Source organism: Micromys minutus (genome assembly GCF_963924665.1).
Source record: "Micromys minutus genome assembly, chromosome: 17".
NCBI lineage: Eukaryota > Metazoa > Chordata > Mammalia > Rodentia > Muridae > Micromys > Micromys minutus.
The window spans coordinates 1,233,865-1,252,916 of record NC_137952.1 but is presented as its reverse complement, the minus strand read 5'-3'; the positions used below and the strand labels follow the sequence as shown (position 1 = coordinate 1,252,916).

Below are 19,052 nucleotides of genomic sequence, written 5' to 3'. Positions count from 1 at the left end.
GAAGCGAATCTCTAAATGTACTCAAAGCAGAGAACAGGAGCAGAGCTAGCTCTTACTGAAGCCACAAGAACTAACCGAAGACGAATGCAGATATTCGGAATCCCCTTAGCTCCCACCCCTCGCCCACTGTTCCTGTTCTGTGACTGGACCCTCACTTAGCTATGAGTTCATCAGTTGTTACAGGGGAAAAAATAAATCATGGGAATCCACATCAAGCAGTACTAATAGAATAGATAGCTTATCACCAAAAGGGAGGGAGCCCATATATAAGCATCTTCTATTCAACAGAAGCCATGGTTCCCACCCAATTTTAGTTACGCTGAAGCTATTACTAGTAATCCAGGATGGTCTGAAACCTATGACAATCCTCCTGCCTCAACCTAAGTGCTGCTATTCCAAGTCCACACCACTGTGTTTATCTCTGAGTCTTCCAGAGTACTGGTGAGGGGCTGGAAGTGACTCTGGCTAAAAACACTTGTTGTTGCAGAGAACTCAGGATCCATTCCAAGCACCTGGAACTCCAGCTCCAGTGACCTGATGGTTCTCTTCTAAACTGCAGGCACCAGGCACCCACAGCACACTCACACGAATGCAGGCACACACAGCACACTCACATGAGTGCAGGCACCCACAACACACTCACATGAGTGCAGGCAAAAAAATTTTTTAAATGTTTAAAAAAAAAAAAAAAACCGGCAAAAACAAAACGGCTCAAGGTGGTAGAGAAGCCTGGTGACCTGAGTTCAAGCCCAGTGGTGGAAAGAAAGAACTGATCCCTGCCTTCTATCCCATAGCCTTCTCTGCAATCTGACTTGGGAACATCAGCGTAGGCTATGAGGGACCCGCATGTCCAGGATGTGTGCAGGAGTCTTCCCCCTACAGTGACATCCCCAGGGTTTGTGATTCCTGAGGTGTGCAGACATTGGGAAATGTCCCCACTCCCTGTCTGTCTACCACCACATTCTGTCACTGCCTACGCTCTGTCTACGCCACCTGAATGAAGCAAGATGTCTACAGATGTCCCTTGTCCAACATCTGTAGCTTTGAGGGAAGGCTGTGCCTGTGGAGTCTCTGTTACGGATGCTTTGTGGCCAGGCCAGTGAAGGAAATGTTCACAATCAAATCATCCCGAATGCTGTGTAGCGCCTGGGGCTTTGGACTTAACTTCTGCAGAAGCATTTCCTCCTTCAGATAAGTGGAGCTTCTACCCTGCACTGAAGTGATGGGCAGCCCTGGAGTTCACCCTGTGCGACCTTGATTTAACTATCAGGAGCCTCACCTTCCCATTCCATGAAGTCGGGAGATATTAGGCTCTTCACCTCAAAGTTGACAGATGCTAAACGATCAGAACACCTGTGCTAATTGCCATGGTCTCACAACCATCACTGAGTTCAGGCTTCACTGAGACTTAAGCCTTCCTGGTGCTGATGGCCCTTCAGTATGATCCCTGTGCCCCATAACAAGCCAGGACTTGTTTCCCTAGAAACAGGCGCTGTTTGTCCATGGTCCCGGTGTCCCTAGTCCAGCTTCAGAAGCATGTTCACTGGACAAAAAGGAGAGACATCCGTGCACACGGGGCGCCCCCTGGACCCGGTACACACAAACTTGAATGAGACAGAATAGCCCACAATAATTTTACTTAGCTAATAGGTGCGGGAGGTGGGGAGAAGAGCTTTTTAAAAAGCATTCAATATACAAAAAAGTGCCAACGCCAGACTCCCAAGGAAGCACCGTGGCCACTAAACCAGGCTGACCATCTGGTGAGGTCCGAGGCCCAGGTGGCCATGGGCCGGGCTAGAGTCCTGGTGGGAGGCGAAGCGGGCGGGGCGGGCCAGGCCGGGCATGGGAGGGCGAGGCCCGGCCCCAGTCCTGCCTCGGCCCTGGGAATGTCCTCCCTGTGTCCGGGCCGGGCGACGGGTTAATGCTATGGCCGGAGGGGGCCGGGAGCCTGGCGGGCTCTGCGGGCGATCAGTGGGGCGGGAGGCGTCGCTCGGCCAGGCCCCCGCGGCCCAGCACCTCGCCGCTGAACTGGTAGGTGAGCTTCTTCTTGACTTTCTTCACCTCGCCCGTCTTGCCGTAGTTGCGCAGCGCGCGCGCCATCTTCTGGTAGGTCATCTTCTTGCGGTTGCCCTTCTGGATGCCCCAGCGGTGCGCCAGCGCCTCCTTGTGCTTGGACGAGAACTGGAAGGTGCCTTTGTCCTTGTCCACCCACCAGATGCTGTCCTTCATGTCTCCGCTGCGCAGCAGGTCCAGGAGGAACTGATACAGGCGAATCTTCTTCTTGCTGCCTATGGAAGATGGACAACCAAGTGGGTTGTGGACAGGATGCAAGGGCTTTGCAGGGACCCTCCCAGCAGCTCCTCCCGGCCATGGTAGGTACAAGCACACACGTGCCCATCCCCACTCATGTACACGCTCCTTCCTGTATACAAGTCCTCGTACCTACAGGTCACACGTATCCATACATATATCCATATCTGCTCTTACATATCTACATGCCTATCCAAAGGCCTTTACACACAGCCACTCACAGAGAAGACCTCACACACCCACAGGCCCCCACACATTCACGGGTACTCACACATATGACCTCATACACATATAGGCCCTTACATGCCCTACAGAACACACAAGGTACGTAAATGTAAATGCAGGTAGTGACAGCTGGACCCCAGGCAGATTCCTACCTGTCTCCCCATGCAGAAGGCCTGGACCAGGCTCCAAGCCATCAGCTTCTCCATCAGACACCTCCAGTGGAGGGCTCTGTCTCTCACCCTCCTCCTCATCAGAACTCTGCTGGTGGACTGGGGACAAGGGTTGCTGATAAGGGAAGCACATCCGGGGCATGTAGGAAACCTGCAAAGGGAAGGAAAAGCATGAAGTCAAGCAGGGACAGCGCAGGGCTGCGGGAGGGGCCGAGTGAGAGACATAGTGCTGTGGAGTGGTCAGCAGGGATGAGGACTAAGAAGGAAGAGCGAGGGGCCAGTCTGGACCAAGACTCGGGGGTGCAGCTCAGTGGGTTGCTAATTTCTGAGCCTGTCACCTTTCCCTCTGTGGTTTAGGGCGGGTAAGGTATGTTGTAATCCTCATGCATGCAAAGGGGCCGTGTGGCCCAGTAGTGGACTAGGAATGGAGGGGCGATCCTGGGGAGCAGTGAGCTGGGGCTTGATAAGGACGTGAGTGAGCCCTAATAAGCCAATGAAAGGGCAGTGGAGGTCAGAGATCAATGGCTGCGGTTAGGGCTCCTGGGGCAGAGTATGGTCAGCAGTGAAGATCAACATGGAGTCGGTAGTAGAAGCTAGCGTTTAGTGACTCAGATTCTGGGTATGTGAAGGGACAGTAAATGGGAACTACAGTCAGTGGGACACTGAGGGCCACAAACGGGAATGGAGAGGGGGGAAGAAGATGGCTGAGATCATACGGAGTCTGTCCATCCTCTGCAAAATAAAGGTGTGGGTTCCTAAGGTCAGGCAGGAGGTCAGCACAGCCGTTGGGGTACCAGCTGCCGTTGGCTCTGTAGATCAGGAAGCCACGTTGAGTAAGAGCCTATGTCTACTTCCTGTGAAGGTTCTCTGCCTCACCACAGGCCTGGAGGTCTGGGGGACAGAGGATAGCCAGCAGCACACACCTGGTGACTGAGGCTGGCATGGGGTGGTGCCATGGGGGTATCGAGGACATGCATCTGCTCCAGCTCCATGTGACGGTAGAGCTGCTGCAGCTGTGGGGGCTGCACGTTCTGCAGCTCCGTGAAGTTGCTCTCAGGGAAGCTCTCAAACTCGCTGTGTACATGGTGTGTGGGGAAATCCCAGTAATGATCTGTGAAGAGAGCCAGGGAGGAGGGCGTAAGCCAGGGAGAGGCCATAGTAACAAAATAATCCCTCAGGCTGCACGGTTTACATTAATCGTCTCCTGTAATGTTCCCTTACTCCACTGCTGCTTTATAGAAAGGACTCTGGAGCTTAGAGAGATTTCCAAACACATCAATATCAAAGCCCCTAACAGCAGTCATGCCTGGAGTTGTAATCAGCAGCCTCTCTGTTCCCTGCTTCCTGACTGGGTCCAGAGAGAGACACAGGCCTCTGAGCCCTAGTCTGAATCTTGGCTTTGCCATTTGTTGGCTGTGTGATCTCAGCACAGGCCTAGGCCTCTCTGGTCTCAGTGGACCCACCCACACAATGGGTGGAATTGCTAATGGAAGACTACAAATAAACTGACACTTGTAAGGGCTCCCAGGCCCACAGCAGGCCTGGAAAACCGGTCACCTTTCCTGCCTCTACCTAAAGTCACAAGCATGGATCCTTGTCACGTGATCAGGGTATGATTTCAAAGTCATGGGGCTGACATTTCTCACATACCAGAGTATGTCCAAACCTCTAGTACTGCTTCTGTAAAACTACGTATGGGGCAACCACACCCTGGTTCCCGGGAGGCTGAAGGAAGAGATTTCCCCCGAAAGCCCCCGTGAGGGTCTGGTGTCTGTGGACAGGTGGACCACATAGCCCTGGGAAGCTCTGTGATGTTTCTCCCTGAACCTTTTCCAGGAACGAAAGTTGCTGCCTGTCTGAGGGACTTTTGGGCACAATTTGGAGTCCAAAAGGAAGGCTCAGCTGGAAAAAGCTCTTACCACCGAGTCTGACAACCTGAATTCAGTGTGCTGCCGTACAGGAGCACACACATGCATATGTCAATAACGAATTTAAGAAGAAGAGAGAAAAAAATGAAAATGTGGTGTTAAGAGAGGGATTTCCTCTTGTGGCCTAAGGGAGTGTGGAAGGTGCTGAACCAGGGGAAGTCCTCCAGTAACCATGTGCATGTATGCATGTGTGTATGTGTGTGTGTGTGTGTATGTGTGTATGTGTGCATGTGTGTATGTGTGCATTATGAATGTGTGCATGTGTTCATATGTGCATGTGTGCACACACAGGCATGTGTGCCTATGATCTATGATCTTCTTGCTTTTCCTTTGTCTCTCACACAAACAAATCCTCACTCACACATCCCCTAAGAAATGACATAAGCTTTCCAGCTATGTGCCAATATCACAGGGCTCTTTTTAAATTGTTTTTATTTATTTGTTTAATGGGAGGGGCCAAATATGCTGTGCATGCGTGGAGGTCAGATGGCAACTTTCTGGAGACTGTTCCTTCCTTCCACCTCAGGGGTCCCAAGATGAGCCACTTCACCCATCCTTGTTTTTGTTTTGGAGGCAGGGTCTTAACCAGGCTGAGTTTGAACTAGTGATCACCCCGACTTAGACTTTTGATGTCTGCTTACACGCCTGGCTCTAGCTTTCTTGTCTTGCTAAGCGGTTCTGGGCTGTGTGAGTCTACACATTTTTTTTTTCTACTGCAATATTTGCAAATATTCACAGTTCCTGTCCCCAGAGCTGGAGTGGGCTGGAGCTGGTCTGCATGTGAGTTCCAGGCCATGTAGATGTAATGAGACCCTAACTCAAAACAAAGGTTTGAAGCCTGAGTCTGGAGAAGTAGCTCAGTGGTTAAGACCACTTGTTCTTACAGAAAACCAGAGTTGGGTTCCCAGGACCCACATGGTGACTCACAACCTCCTGTAACTCTAGCTCTATACACATACACACACACAAACACACATACACACACAAAAACACACACACACATACACACACACATACACACACACAAACACACACACACATACACACACACAAACACACATACACACACAAACACACACACACACACACACATACACACACACACACAAACACACATACACACACAAACACACACACAGACACACATACACACACAGACACACATACACACACAAACACACACACATACACACACACAAACACACACACAAAGAGAGAGAGACACACATAGAAAGACATAGAGAAGCAGAGAGACAAAAAAATAATAAAAAATATGTTTTTAAAAGTCTGAGGCCATCTTGGGCTAGAAAGCAAGACCTTATCTCAGAACAGAAAGCCCAGGGCCATATAGCAGGACATACTAATCTCTTATGCTCAAGGTCCTGGGTTTGAGTCCCAGGACCAAAAACCAAGGTCACTAAACCGGAAAGGACAGAATGGGGCTCTATTATTTGGATCCAGACCCAGCTTCCTCTTGGTCACCACCATTTACTTTCCCCTGTCTCTTTCTCGGCCCACTCCAGCTCCGGGGACAGGAACCGTGAATATTTGCAAAGATTGCAGTCCTCTAGGTGAGAGTGGGGGGCTCGGCACCGTCCACCTCTGTAATCTCTGAAGCATTTCCCCAAGCTGTTGTGGGTGGCAACGGCATTGGGGGAGGGGTGGGGAAAGGGAATGTAGGAGATTTACTGCCCTCAGTCTCCTGAGCTACAGACGGTTTCAAACCCTCACCTTTCTCCTTCATTTGGGTGCCCAGACAATTATGTAACCAACAGTCTGGTAAGCAAGCTCATCCCAAATATGGGGCTCCCAGAACGAGTGTCCAAGAAATGATTCAGAGAGCAAAGGTCAGCCTTTCTGGCCTCCTGAACCTTATTTTCCCTGTCTTACTTGATAACCCAGGCTGGCCCAGAACCTATGGGCCATGTAGTCTAGGATAGCCTTTAGTTCTTGGTGATTTTCTTACTTCATACAAAATTGAACCAGTAAGCTTCGCTCTAGACAACTCTCTCTCTCTTTTGCTCTGTCATTGTCTTTCCTTCCATCTATCTTCCTTCCCTCCCTCCCTCCTTCTGAGACAGGGTATCAGTTAGTATAGGCTAGCTTTAGACTGTGTAGCAGAGGATGATCTTGAAGTCTTAGTCCTTTTGTGTCTACATCCCAAGTGCCAGGATTACAGGCATGTGCCACAGTGCCCAGCTTGGACAACTCTTTGTGAATGTTTTGCCCCTTTACTGTGCCACCTTGCCTTCTGCCTGCAGCCACCCACACGGCATTGGCATAACTCTCAGCTCTTCAGAGAATATTATCATGTCACTTGCATATCTGTGACAGCTCCATGTCCACTTTCTACATCCTGTAGGCGTCCACCATGCAGAAGGTCTCAGGGCTTGATGGGATCACTGCTGCTAACTCACCACCTCCAGGCACTGCACTAAGGCTGTAACCCACCTCATCTATCTACTCTGAGGAGGTAGATGCTACTGTAGACTCTTCCTTTTGACAGTAAAGGAAGCTGTGACTCGAGAGATTAATTTCTGTTTTTAACCCAGCTCTTGGGAGGTAGAGACAGGAGCATCTCTGTGAGTTTAAGGCGAGTTTGGTCTACATAGCAAGTTCCAGAACAGCCAGGGATGCATAGAGAGAACCTATCTCAAAATTTTAAAAAAAGTTAAGTCCTTTGTCTACAGCAACCCCTGGTAGTGTAGTGTCATGATCCAAACCCATTTCCATGTAATTCCAGAGACTTTTACTGTTCTTTAACTCTTACTATGCCATGCCAACTCTTGGGATTTAGCCTATTACTGTAATTGATGTAAGCTATAAGTAAGGCCTATGGTGACCCTGAGAGCTTCTCCTGATGTTTCTGTCCATCTGTCTGAACACCCATCCAACCAACCATTACCCACCTACGTAGCTAGCTACTCACCTCCATCTACCTATCGGTCATTTGTGACTCACCCAGCCACTCAGCCAAACAAGAGCCCATTTGTGACACAGTCTTGATATAGAGCCCAGGCTGGCCTCATGTGCTGGGATCACCAGTGGAAACCACTAGAGCTGTCAGTCCATTTGTCTTGACCTTTTATTGTTCCCACCCACTCATCCATGTTCTTAGTTGTAAGAAGGACAAGAACAAGGTGCTATTAAGATTACAAAATACCAAGCTGACCTTGTTTCCTCAGGACAGAAACCCCAGTCAAAGGCCAGGGCTATCCTCAGAAGAGCCAAAGTGTTCTCAAATCAGAAGATCAGGGCCTGCAGAGATGGCTCACAGGTTAACAGCACCGATTCTCTCCCAAATGACCTGAGTTCAGTTCCCAGAGCCATGTCAGGCAGCTCAGAATAACTCGAGCTCCAGGGAATCTAACACCTCTGCCCTCTGAGGACAGAGGACACTAGCACATACATGCACGTACACACAAGCAGACACACACGCCTACACACAATTTAAAACAATAAAAACAAATCATTGCAAAAGAACATCAAATCCAGCATGAGCTATATAGGAAATTCAAGGCTAGCCTGAGCTACATGAAACCCTGTCTCAACAGAACAGAACAAAACAAACAAAACCAGAGGAGGTGAGGAATCAAGAAAGGAAGGGCCAAAAAAACCCTCCTTTTTAGGAAATTACTACCACTGCAGAACAGCCTCTCCAGAAAAGCCTGCAGGTGTGTTGCCAAGGCCTGGAGAACAGGAGGCCTCATGGTTTGTTTCTCTCAGCTAGGTATCCTGATTATTGGAGTTTTAATTCTTCCCCTGACACAGTTGAATCTGACCATACCAGCATCCTGTTCACCCCACAGCATCTAGCCCTGTGCCTGGCACAGAAAAGACCACTGGTGTATTCATTAGATGAAGAGGTGAATGTGAGGTGGACGGAGGTTTGATAGGTGGGGGAAGGACAGTCACTAAGAAGGCTGAGTGGTTGGTTACACAGATGTGTGAGTAAACCCCAGCCCTAGGATTGCTGATTGCTAAAAGCCAACAGCAACAACAAGATTGCTGAAAACAAGCCTTGTGCATTGTTGTTAGGCTTGTAAAGCTGTTGCTGCCTTTGTGAATGATAGCATTTCAGCTCCTCCAAAAAAGAAAAAAAGAGGGGTTGAGGAGACAGCCAGTTATTAGGAGTGCTCGCTGCTCTTCCAAAGGACCTGAGTTTACTTCCCAGCAGCACCCACATGAGGCAGCTCATAACTGCCAGTAACTCCAGCTCCAGGGTACTTGATGCCTCTGTCTTACATGGGCACCTGCACTCATGTACATATATCCACATGTGCATGTGTGCGTTCACACACACAGACTAAAGAAAGAAGTGCCACAGGACACAGCAAGTTCAGCAAGTCCATTTGTGAATGTGCAACTGAATGAGTCTACGTCAGAGTCCTAATGAGACTGTAAACCCATGCTCACAGCAGCTTTATTCACCATAGCCAGAAAGTAGAGACAGCAGAGGTATCCATCAATACACGAGCCATTAAGCAAACTGTAGTGGTTTGTTTGGGTCATGCACATAGCTGCCTTCCAAATGTATTCATATAGTGAAATCGTATTCAACCTGGAAACAGAGAAGTTCTGGCATATGCTCAACATGGGAGAATCTTGAACCATGCTGACATGTGGAATGAGCCGGTTAGAACAGGAAAAATGCGGTGTGACTTCACTTATCAGAGGCACCTAATGTCATAAAACTCATAAAGAAAGTAGAGCCAGGCAGTGTTGATGCACACCTTTGATCTCAGCACTTGGGAGGCAGAGGTAGAGGGATCCCTGAGTTCAAGGCCAGCCTAGTCTACAGAGCAACTTCTAGGACAGCCAGTGAGAGTTCCAGGACAGCAAAAGTTGTACAGAGAGAAACTCTTAAAACAAAAACAAAAGAAAGAGAGGGAGACAGGGAAGGAAGGAAGGAGGTTGTCAGGGGTGGTGGGTTGGAAGATGGGTGGTTGTATAATGGGCACAGGGTCTCAGATTGGCAAGATGAGTACTCAAGACAACTGTGATGGTTACACAACAGCGCAGGTGCGTTTTTGTCTTGTTTTGTTTGAGACAGGGCCTAGTAACCCAGACTAGCCCTGAACTCACTTAGACACTGATCTTCAGTTTCTGATCCCCTGTCTGGAATTATAGGCACAAACCATCATGCCCACGTGCCCAGCCTTTGGGAATGAATTTTACTACTCCATGTGCCTTTGGATGATTAGATGGTTGCCTGACAATGGCACTTGCCACCAAACATGACAACCTGACTGATTCCTCAGAAGCCACGTGATGGAAGGAGAGACTGACTCTGATCTCCATGCCATGCTGGCACATGCATAACTACAGACAGATGATATATAGATAGATAGATAGATAGATAGATAGATAGATAGATAGATAGATAGATAATAGATAGATAATAGATAGATGATAGATAGATAATAGATGATAAATATGATATGATAAATGGATAGATAGATAAATATGTAGATAGATAGATGATAGATAGATAGATATGTAGACAGATAGATGATAGATAATTGATAGATAGATGATAGATAGATAGATAATAGATAGATGATAGATAGATAATAGATAGATGATAGATAGATAGATAGATGATAGATAGATAATAGATAGATGATAGGTAGATAATAGATAGATGATAGATAGATAATGATAGATGATAGATATGATATGATAAATGAAAAGATAGATAGATAGATAGATAGATAGATAGATAGATAGATAGGTGATGGATAGATGATGATGACAGATATATCTATATATATAGAGAGAGATGATATGTAGATAGATAGACAGATAGATGATAGATAGATAGATAGATAGATAGATAGATAGATAGATAGATAGACAGACAGATAGATATATGATAGATAGATAGACAGACAGATAGATGGATAGATAGATAGATAGATAGATAGATAGATAGATAGATAGATAGATAGATGGATAGATAGATAGACAGACAGATAGATAGATGGATAGATGGATAGATAGACGAACAGACAGATAGATAATAGATAGATAGATAGATGATAGATAGGTAGACAGACAGATAGATGGATAGGTAGATAGATAGATAGATAGGTAGATAGATAGATAGATAGATAGGTAGGTAGGTAGGTAGGTAGATAGATGGTGAATAGATGATAGAAATATGAATAGACAAAAATAATTTTAAAAGATTAGGATGGTAAATTTTATACTATGTGTGTATTTGTGATACCTTCAAAACCTCTCTTATGTCTAACCCTTTTGTTTGTTTGTTTGTTTGGTTGGTTGCTTTGGTTTTTGGTGTGTATGTGTGTGTACATGTAGATATTCAGATGAGTGTGTGCACATGCAGAAGTCAGAAGAAGACTTCAAGTATCTTTCTCTCTCACACTCCACCTCTTTCTTTTCTTTAAAGCAGTCTCTCCCTGGACATGGTGGTACACACTTATAATCTCAGCACTGAAGAAGGAGCAGGCAGATCTCTGTGAGTACAAGGCCAGCCTGGCCTATATACTGAGTTCAAGGCCAGCCAAGGCTACTTAGTGAAGCTCTATCTCAGAAGAAGGAGAAAGGGAAAGAAACTGAACCAGACACTCTCTCATTTTGACTAGTCTGACCAGGAAGCTCTCAGGATCTGCCCTGCCTGTCAGAGTTACGGTGGTACAGTTGGTAGCTGTGCCTGGCTTCTTAAGTAGGTGCTAGGGGGTGCAACTCTGGCCCTTATGCTCACATAACAGGCAGTTTTACCTACTAAGCCATCTCCCCATCTCCCCACTCCCCATCTTCTCATCTCCCCACTCCCCAGCTCCCCATCTTCTCATCTCCCCACTCCCCACTCCCCAGCTTGTGTCCTTTGTTTCTTTCTATTGCTGCTACTCTCATCTAAACCTCCATGTGTCAAGTTAGGAAAACACTACAGCAATGCTCTTGTTTCTAGGCGCCCTTCTCCCAGTTCCTTTCCTGCCTCTTTTATGTCCGTTATCTACCTGGCAGCCAGTTGGACCATTTAAAATCGGTCTAATTCTACCTCTTGAGAGGCTGTGACAGGGGGATAACTTGTTTAAGGTTGGCCTGAGTATATGATTAATCCAAAAAAGAGAGACAAACAGAGACAGACAGACAAAGGAAGGGGGTGGAGAGAGATGAGGAGAAATGGATAAAAAAGAAAAATAACTTCCAGAGAGACAAAACTGGAAAAAAAAAGTAAAATAAAACTCTAGATTATAAGAAGGAGAACACATGGAATGGCGCCAGATGTTGTAAAACAACCAACCAACCAAACAACAACAACAACAACAACAAAATCTTGTAATAACCAGAAGACAGTAGGGAAATGCTTTCAAATTTATAACAGAAAACAAGGGTTTTTTTTTTTTTTTCCACTCTGAAATTTGACACAAGCAAACTGCTGCTCACAGGTGAAAGCCCAGAATAGACAGGAAGAGACACAACGCCACACAGCGCAGACATTCCTCATCTCCTGCAGAGCCTCTCTGGAGCTGTGCGCTAGTCACATGATTATAACAACCCTAGAACAATGGGAAGCCGGCAGACATGTGAGCATTGTGTTGTGAGTGGCTGTTGTCCACACTCCTCCTCACAGCCTACGTGCACAGATACATGTCTCAAACTGGAAGACTGAGCTGACTCATCTCTGCTCGACACCTAGAAGGCTTTCCATAAAAATCGATGTTTATGGAGCTGGAGGGATGGCTCAGTGGATAAAGCACTGGGCATCCAACCCTGAGCATTCTAGTCCAAGTTCTGGTACTCACGGTGGCATCCCCTGTGACTCCAGGGTTCTGAAGGAAAAGTGTTCTCTAGAGCAAGCTGAGCACACAGACTAGAGGTGTCAAAGACATATGATGGATGTAGTACGGAGCTTCTGCAAGTGTCCTCGGCAGTGGGGCGGTGGGAGAAAAGGCTTTGCTTGAGGTGCTGTGTGTTTTTCACTGTAGCATTGAGAACTTTTTGTTTTAAGATTTATTTATTTTTATGTGTATGGATGTTTTGTCTGCACGTGTGCCAGTATACCATGTGCTCAGTGGTACTCGTGAGTTACAGACAGTTGTGAGCCACCAGAGAGGTGTTGGGAACCACACTTGAGTCCTTGGCAGGAGCAGTCAGTGGTCTTCTCTGCTGAACCCTCTCCAACACCTGAGCATTGGTCATTTTAATAGTTTAAAATTAAGCACTTAAAATGTATTTAAGGCTGGCAAGATGGCTCCCACAAGTTGTTCTCTTCCACACACAGAGAGAGAGAATATAAAAAATAGAAAGTGTATTTAAATTTTCACCAAACATAAGGCTATTCAGATCATGTAATTTCCCTATTCAAAACCCTCCAGGAAGATTAATTACAATGTAGTAGCAGAGGCTGTCCTGGCAAGTGTGAAGACACAGGGTACAACTTATACTCCTCCATGGCCTTCAGACCTTTTCTGATCTGCCCTTTGATGGCCACTTTGGTTTCATGTTGTCTCCTGGTGACCTGTAGCCGTGTGTCCTCTGCTGAGGGCTTCCTGCTCTTGTTTCTGCTATTCCCTGTCCTCATCCACCTCACATGCGTGGTCCTTTCTCTTCACTCAGATTTCAGCTTAGCCATTATTCTCTCACAGGCTTCCCTGAGCATTCATGTAAGCAGGGCTTCCACACACTGATGAGCAGAGGAGGAGAGGTGTAAACTGACTGGGAGGATGGTTGTGGGTAAGATGGGTTGATGAGAGAATAGATGAGGGGGTAGAAGGGTAAATTTATGAATGATGGATGGATGGATGGGTAGATGGATGGGAAAATGGGTAGATGGATGGGAAAAATGGGTGGATGGATGGATGGACGGATGGATGGATGGATGAGTGGCTGTTACCTAGGTCAGTGACTCCTTTGGGGTTTGCATGTTAGATATTTACATTATAATTCATAACAGTAGCAAAATCACAGTTCTGAAGAAACAACAAAAATAATTGTGTGTCAACACAACATGAGGAAGTGTACTAAGGGTCATAGTATCAGGAAGGTTGAAAACCACTGCCTTAGCTGCTTGCTTGGGTACAGCAATGCTAACACCACATACTGAGCACTCACCCAGTCCTGTTCTTAGCATGGTACACACAGTACTAATACAATTCTGTGAGGTGCTTCCATGGTCTCAGGTTGACAGATGAGGAAGGGGCTTTCAGTGAGGCTCTGTTGTTTGCCCCAAGGCTACACAACTGGTGAAATCAATGAAGTCAGGGTTCCACTGAGCATCGCTTTCTTAAAGGTGTGGACACAAAGGACAGGCATGAATCCAAGGAAGGATGTGAAGGGCAAAGACTCTTTCTTTGAGTCTTCTAATAGAATGTTCCAGTAGAGACCAGAGACCAGGACAGACTCAGAAGAGACAGGAACACCCAGAGACCCTGGAGGAGTCTCTGAAGGAATTCTGGGCTCATGCCTTAAGTAGAGTGCCATGAATGACCAGGGGTCATTGCTCTAGCCCTGCAGAGATACAAAGAACCCACTTGGGACCCTGAGCCAGGGAATCCAACCTTCCTGTGAAGTGCTTTCTCCATCTTCCCAGCCACAATCCCACATCTAATTTCTAGATATTTGGGCAACTACATAAAGGCAAAACCGAGGTGGCAAAAACTCTTGAAGAAAATGCCTTTATCCAAACCCAGTGACTTGAATATGAGACTAAGCCAAACTGCCCCAACCCCAGCAGAGAGGCTCCAAGCCCCGCTGTGCTTGCCAGACCTCTGCCACCAGGGGGAGCCCTCCTTGACCCAGCAGGATCTCAGTCAATCCACCTGCTGCTGGAAAGGTGGGTGATGTGGTGTCACCTGGTGTCATCTGGGTGAAGGGAAATAAGGACAACATAGGACGAGATAACGTGTGTTATCTGAAGTTCACCCAGGGAGGGTGCTTTTCTTATACACTTTGAATATAGTTTAAGAAGAACAAAAGAAGCCTTTCTAGCACTGGGGATCTGAAAGAAGCCTGTGCCCTTGAGGTAGACCCTCACAGCAGGACGAACTTCCAGGAAACTTCATGCTGAGTGCCAGGTGACAATGCTCTTAAAGTTTGGCTTTCAAATAAAAAAAAAAGCATTAACTGTGTGACGTCACACACGGCAGCACTGGGCGTGGCACTGAGCATTTCTCTGACAATGACTCTCCAAATGCAGGCATTCTGGAGAGTCCCCTGCCCCAGTCTGGTGGCTGTGCTTCTTGGCTCATTTCAGGTTCCAATCACTAAGAGTCTCTTCCCTCTCCCCTTAACTTTCTAGAGAACAAGGCTAGGTTTTGGGTGGACATTTGGGGCCAGAACTCTTCACTGCCTCCACCAGACTGGGGAGCCTTGATGTCTGCTCAACAAGGGATGTCAAAAGCTTTCATTTGACCCAGGGTTGTTCAACCAAGTGGGGTTGGGGGAGGGCAGAGAGAAGGCTGTCATGATTGAAGGCTCTTCTGGCATCTACTAAAAGAGATTTAAAAAAAAAAAAAAAGTTGCTAAGCTAAACCAACAGAGTTACCAAGTCCCAAATCTCAGTAGTGGCAATAGAAAAAGGCAGTTAGCCACACAGTACGAAAGGGAGGCTTACCAGGGGGGTTTGGATAAAGGGGGGTAACAAGAAGAGAGAGAAGGAGGTAAAATGAGTGGTCAGGAAAGAGCACAGGTACAGGATAGATTACCTGGGCCAGAATTCACTGGCCTAGTCAAGCAGCCAGCACCCCATCTATCTTCATTAACTGAAAAGTCCCCAAGGACTGGTCCCAAAATCGCCCAAGTCTAAGCCAGATGAGGTTCCAGTGAGGAAAGTAAACAGAAGTCCTCATCCCTAACCCAGAAGCTATCCCCAACTGATAAGCACTCAAAATGGAAATATTAGGCTTCTTTAGTGGCAGGTCACATTCACTTGGTAGAGGGCCATACAGAATGCCAACACAAATGAACTCAATGGTGTTTTTGGAATTTTGTCTTGTTGCTGTTTTTATCTCACAATACTTTAGGCAGCTTTTAAAGTGTGTGTGTGTGTGTGTGTGTGTGTGTGTGTGTGTGTGTGTGCGCGCGCGTGCGGGCTCTCTCTCTCTCTCTTCTCTCTCTCTCTCTCTCTCTCTCTCTCTCCTCTCTCTCTCTCTCTCTCTCTCTCTCTCTCTCTCTCTCTCTCTCTCTCTCTCTCTTCCATTGCCCTGACGGTCCTGGAACTCACTCTGTATAGAGCAGGCTGTCCTGGAACTCTTATGTGTTTCTTGCTTATACTTTTTCTCTGGCTCTTTTTTTTTCTGTCTATTTGTTTTATCCTACTTTGGTTTGTTTTTATTTTATCTTATTTTATTTTTACAGATTTATTTATTTTATTTATATAAGCACACTGTCACTGTCTTCAGACACACCAGAAGAGGGCGTCACATCCTATTATGGATGATTGAGCCACCATGTGGTTGCTGGGAATTGAACTCAGGACCTTTGGAAGAGCAGCCAGTGCTCTTAAACCCTGAGCCCTATCTTATTTTATTTGTAAATGTCTGTTTTTTTGTTTTTTTTTTTTTCTAATGAGAGAGAAAGAGGTGTGGATTTGGAAAATCTGGAATGAGTTGGGAAAGGGGAACCACAATAAAAATGTATTATATGAAAATAAATCTCTATTTTTGAAAATCCCCAAGAACCAGACAAGGTAAACGAGAAAGACACTAAATTTGCCCGTGACACAAGAAGATGCTCATAAATGGGGCAGATGTTGTGGGATGCGGTGATGAGGTAGCTGCCTACATCTCTCTCAGAATTCCAAATAGCCTCTCTCCAGCCCCAGGGCATGCTGGGATGAGGGGTGGAGGACCAAGTACTCACCACTATGGCTGTCTCCATCGTTACCAATCAAGGAGTAGTAGTCATGCGTTTGACGTTGATATAGTTCTGATTCATAAGTAACCAGCTCATCCGATGGCTGTTGAGAGAGAAAGGTGTCAGACGCCGAGCTGTTGAAGAGATTCAGTGAGGTTTTTAGCTAAGTTTGAGACCTGTGACCTTCCCTGACTGGGAGACCTAGGGGCTGCCCAGCCTTAGCTTAGAATCCAAGAGTACTCAGAGACACAGTGGGTAAGGCGGTAGTGGGGAGTTGAGGACAGTGTGCTAAGGCAATGATGAGTTAGAGAGGTCAGCAGAACCATGAAGAGTGGGTACATGCAGTCCCTTCCTCTCTTAGGATCCACTGCAGTATTTCACGTACACCCTGGCTGACGGAACCTGTTACCCTCTCCATTCCCACCAACTCACCCTTCCCCCACGCGTACAAATTCGCCCTGTGATACATGTACACCCAAACCCATGGGGACTCACTCTCACATGGCCACAAGCTCACTCTTGGGTTCCTGTCCTGTCTCTGTCTCACACACGGGCATGTTCACCCTCTCCTGAGCCACAAGTCTCACACACTACAGTTACATTCACAGACACCCACTGTATTCCCCTGCAGGCACACACATGTATACTGACACACACGCTCACGCTCACATCCATCCCAGCCATCAGCTCTGTTCACACACCTTTCAGAGCCAGCCACATTCCACTGTCCAGTGCTACATTGTATCCCTCTGCAACAGCCCGCCCCCCCACTCCTCCCTCCCTATTAGCCTCTGTCGGTCTAGCTCCAGGCAGGCACAGTCCGACATGATGACTGTCGTGTTGATGATTTGTTTGTACTAAGGTCACCCAGGCAGATTTTGGGGACCAGGGAATTGTCCCTTGTGCCTCCTCCCTCCAGTGTCCTGAATGGACTCCTTGCCACTGCTAATTTCTCTTCCCTCCTCTTGCCCTCCTCTCCTTCCCCTGTCTTTCTTCCCTCCTTTCTCCATCTTCTCTCCCTCTGCCTCCTCCATCTTTTCTCTCACTTGCTTGGGCTCAGGGATATGCACGCCCAAGCCTTCCCGTCAGTCTTTGGGCTTCTCCCCACCCCCGCAGAGTGTGCCCAGGGATTGCACAATAGTTACTGTGGCTTTGCTTGGTGGGCCAGGGCTGCCTTGGGAGCCCATCCACTCAAGGGACATTTGGGATGGCTTCTGAGGCTGAAGAGGGGGACTAAGGAGATGATATAGGAGCTGGAGGTCTGCCCTGTGCCCATATCCACAGTTAGGAGAGGTCAAGGGTCAGGGACAGTGGCTTTAATTGAAATAGAGTGGACTTCTGGCACCGTCTCCGAAGGCGGAGAAGGGATCAGGATAAGGTGAGGACAGTGGGATCTGGCCGGCCTGTCTTCTGTCCTGTGAGGAGGTCAGAAGCTGTCCTGCTGCCCTGGGTCTGAGGCCTGCCCCTGTTGCAGGATATTGGCTATGATGTGAGACCTAAGGTGCTACTGAGGGCTTGAAGGCTGGGTGGTAGGAAGAGATCTGTGTGTGGTTCAGGAAAGCTGAGTTGGTGGGCGGCCCTGCTCAGCCTCTCCTCACTGCCCCAACACCTCCAAGGGGTCTTCTCTGAGGGATTCTGGGCTGCCATTTGCCTGAAGCTGCGACTGTCACTGAAAACAGGAGGAACAGCGGGATGTAGCCACCTGCTTGTGTCCCTGTCCCACCCTAACTCCAGCCATGACCTCTTACCCCAGCCCCAATCTCTGTCCTATTCTGCCCCCAGTCTCCTTCACCTGATTTCGTATTGCACTAAGTCCTTGCCACAAATCTTACTGCAGTATCTCCGCTGTATGTGCTGCTCTTGCCCAGCCTGGCCCCAAGACACCAGTCCTGTCACTGCCCCAGACCCTCAGATCCATGTAGGCCCAAAGCCCAAACACTTGGACCATCAGCCATTCGTCTATGCCAGGCCACAAACGAAATGTTGGGGACCCATGGGTGACTTAGAGTCCTAAGAGCCTTTGTCTCAGGAGCCCACAGGTTATGAGTTGAAACCTCTCCTGTTGCCTCCAAAGTCTCCTAGGCCGTCTCCAGACCTCCTCCTCCATGGCCTCTCAGTAGCCGGGCTCGCCATCTTCAGTCCAGTACCCTGCCCTAGAGTTCGGCCTGCCACTGAACCTATCTATAAATAGCTGTTCAGGCCCCACCGATCACAGCCCCACCATGGGGCCAGCCGGCAACCCTCCGCCTGCCAGGGCATGCTCTAAGGAAGCCAATGGCCCCTCGCTGGGTCTCAGACCAGCAGCTCGGGGAGGAAACACCAACTTCCCACTGATAGGGAGCCGGAGGACAGCGAGTGGGCTGGAGGGTTAGTAGGCAGATGGACACGCATCCCCAGGCCCCAGGCTGGGCTGGTAGTGAAGCCCCAGTACTCACAGGGGCGACGAGGGGAAACCCTTCCATTTTGCACGCCTGTAACATCCAGCTGAGCTCCAGGTTGGTCAGATCCCCTGCTTCGGTGGGGATCAGTGCGGATCCCCCTCAGGACCAGGTGCCCCGTCAGGGGTGGGGGGGCTGGACGGTCGTGGGTCGGA

The 19,052-nt window shown here is 47.9% G+C and overlaps 1 protein-coding gene across 1 annotated transcript; it reads right to left on the bottom strand.

Moving 5' to 3' along the window:
• Nucleotides 1-1,668: 1,668 nt before the first annotated feature.
• Nucleotides 1,669-18,986, bottom strand: SPI1 (Spi-1 proto-oncogene). The gene is made up of 5 exons (XM_080931607.1): nucleotides 18,895-18,986; nucleotides 16,466-16,562; nucleotides 3,629-3,816; nucleotides 2,688-2,856; nucleotides 1,669-2,288 (listed from the first exon to the last, which is right to left on the bottom strand). The coding sequence occupies exons 1-5, from the start codon at nucleotides 18,937-18,939 to the stop codon at nucleotides 1,969-1,971; spliced, it is 819 nt and encodes a 272-aa protein (XP_080787733.1). The 5' UTR covers nucleotides 18,940-18,986; the 3' UTR covers nucleotides 1,669-1,968.
• Nucleotides 18,987-19,052: the final 66 nt, after the last annotated feature.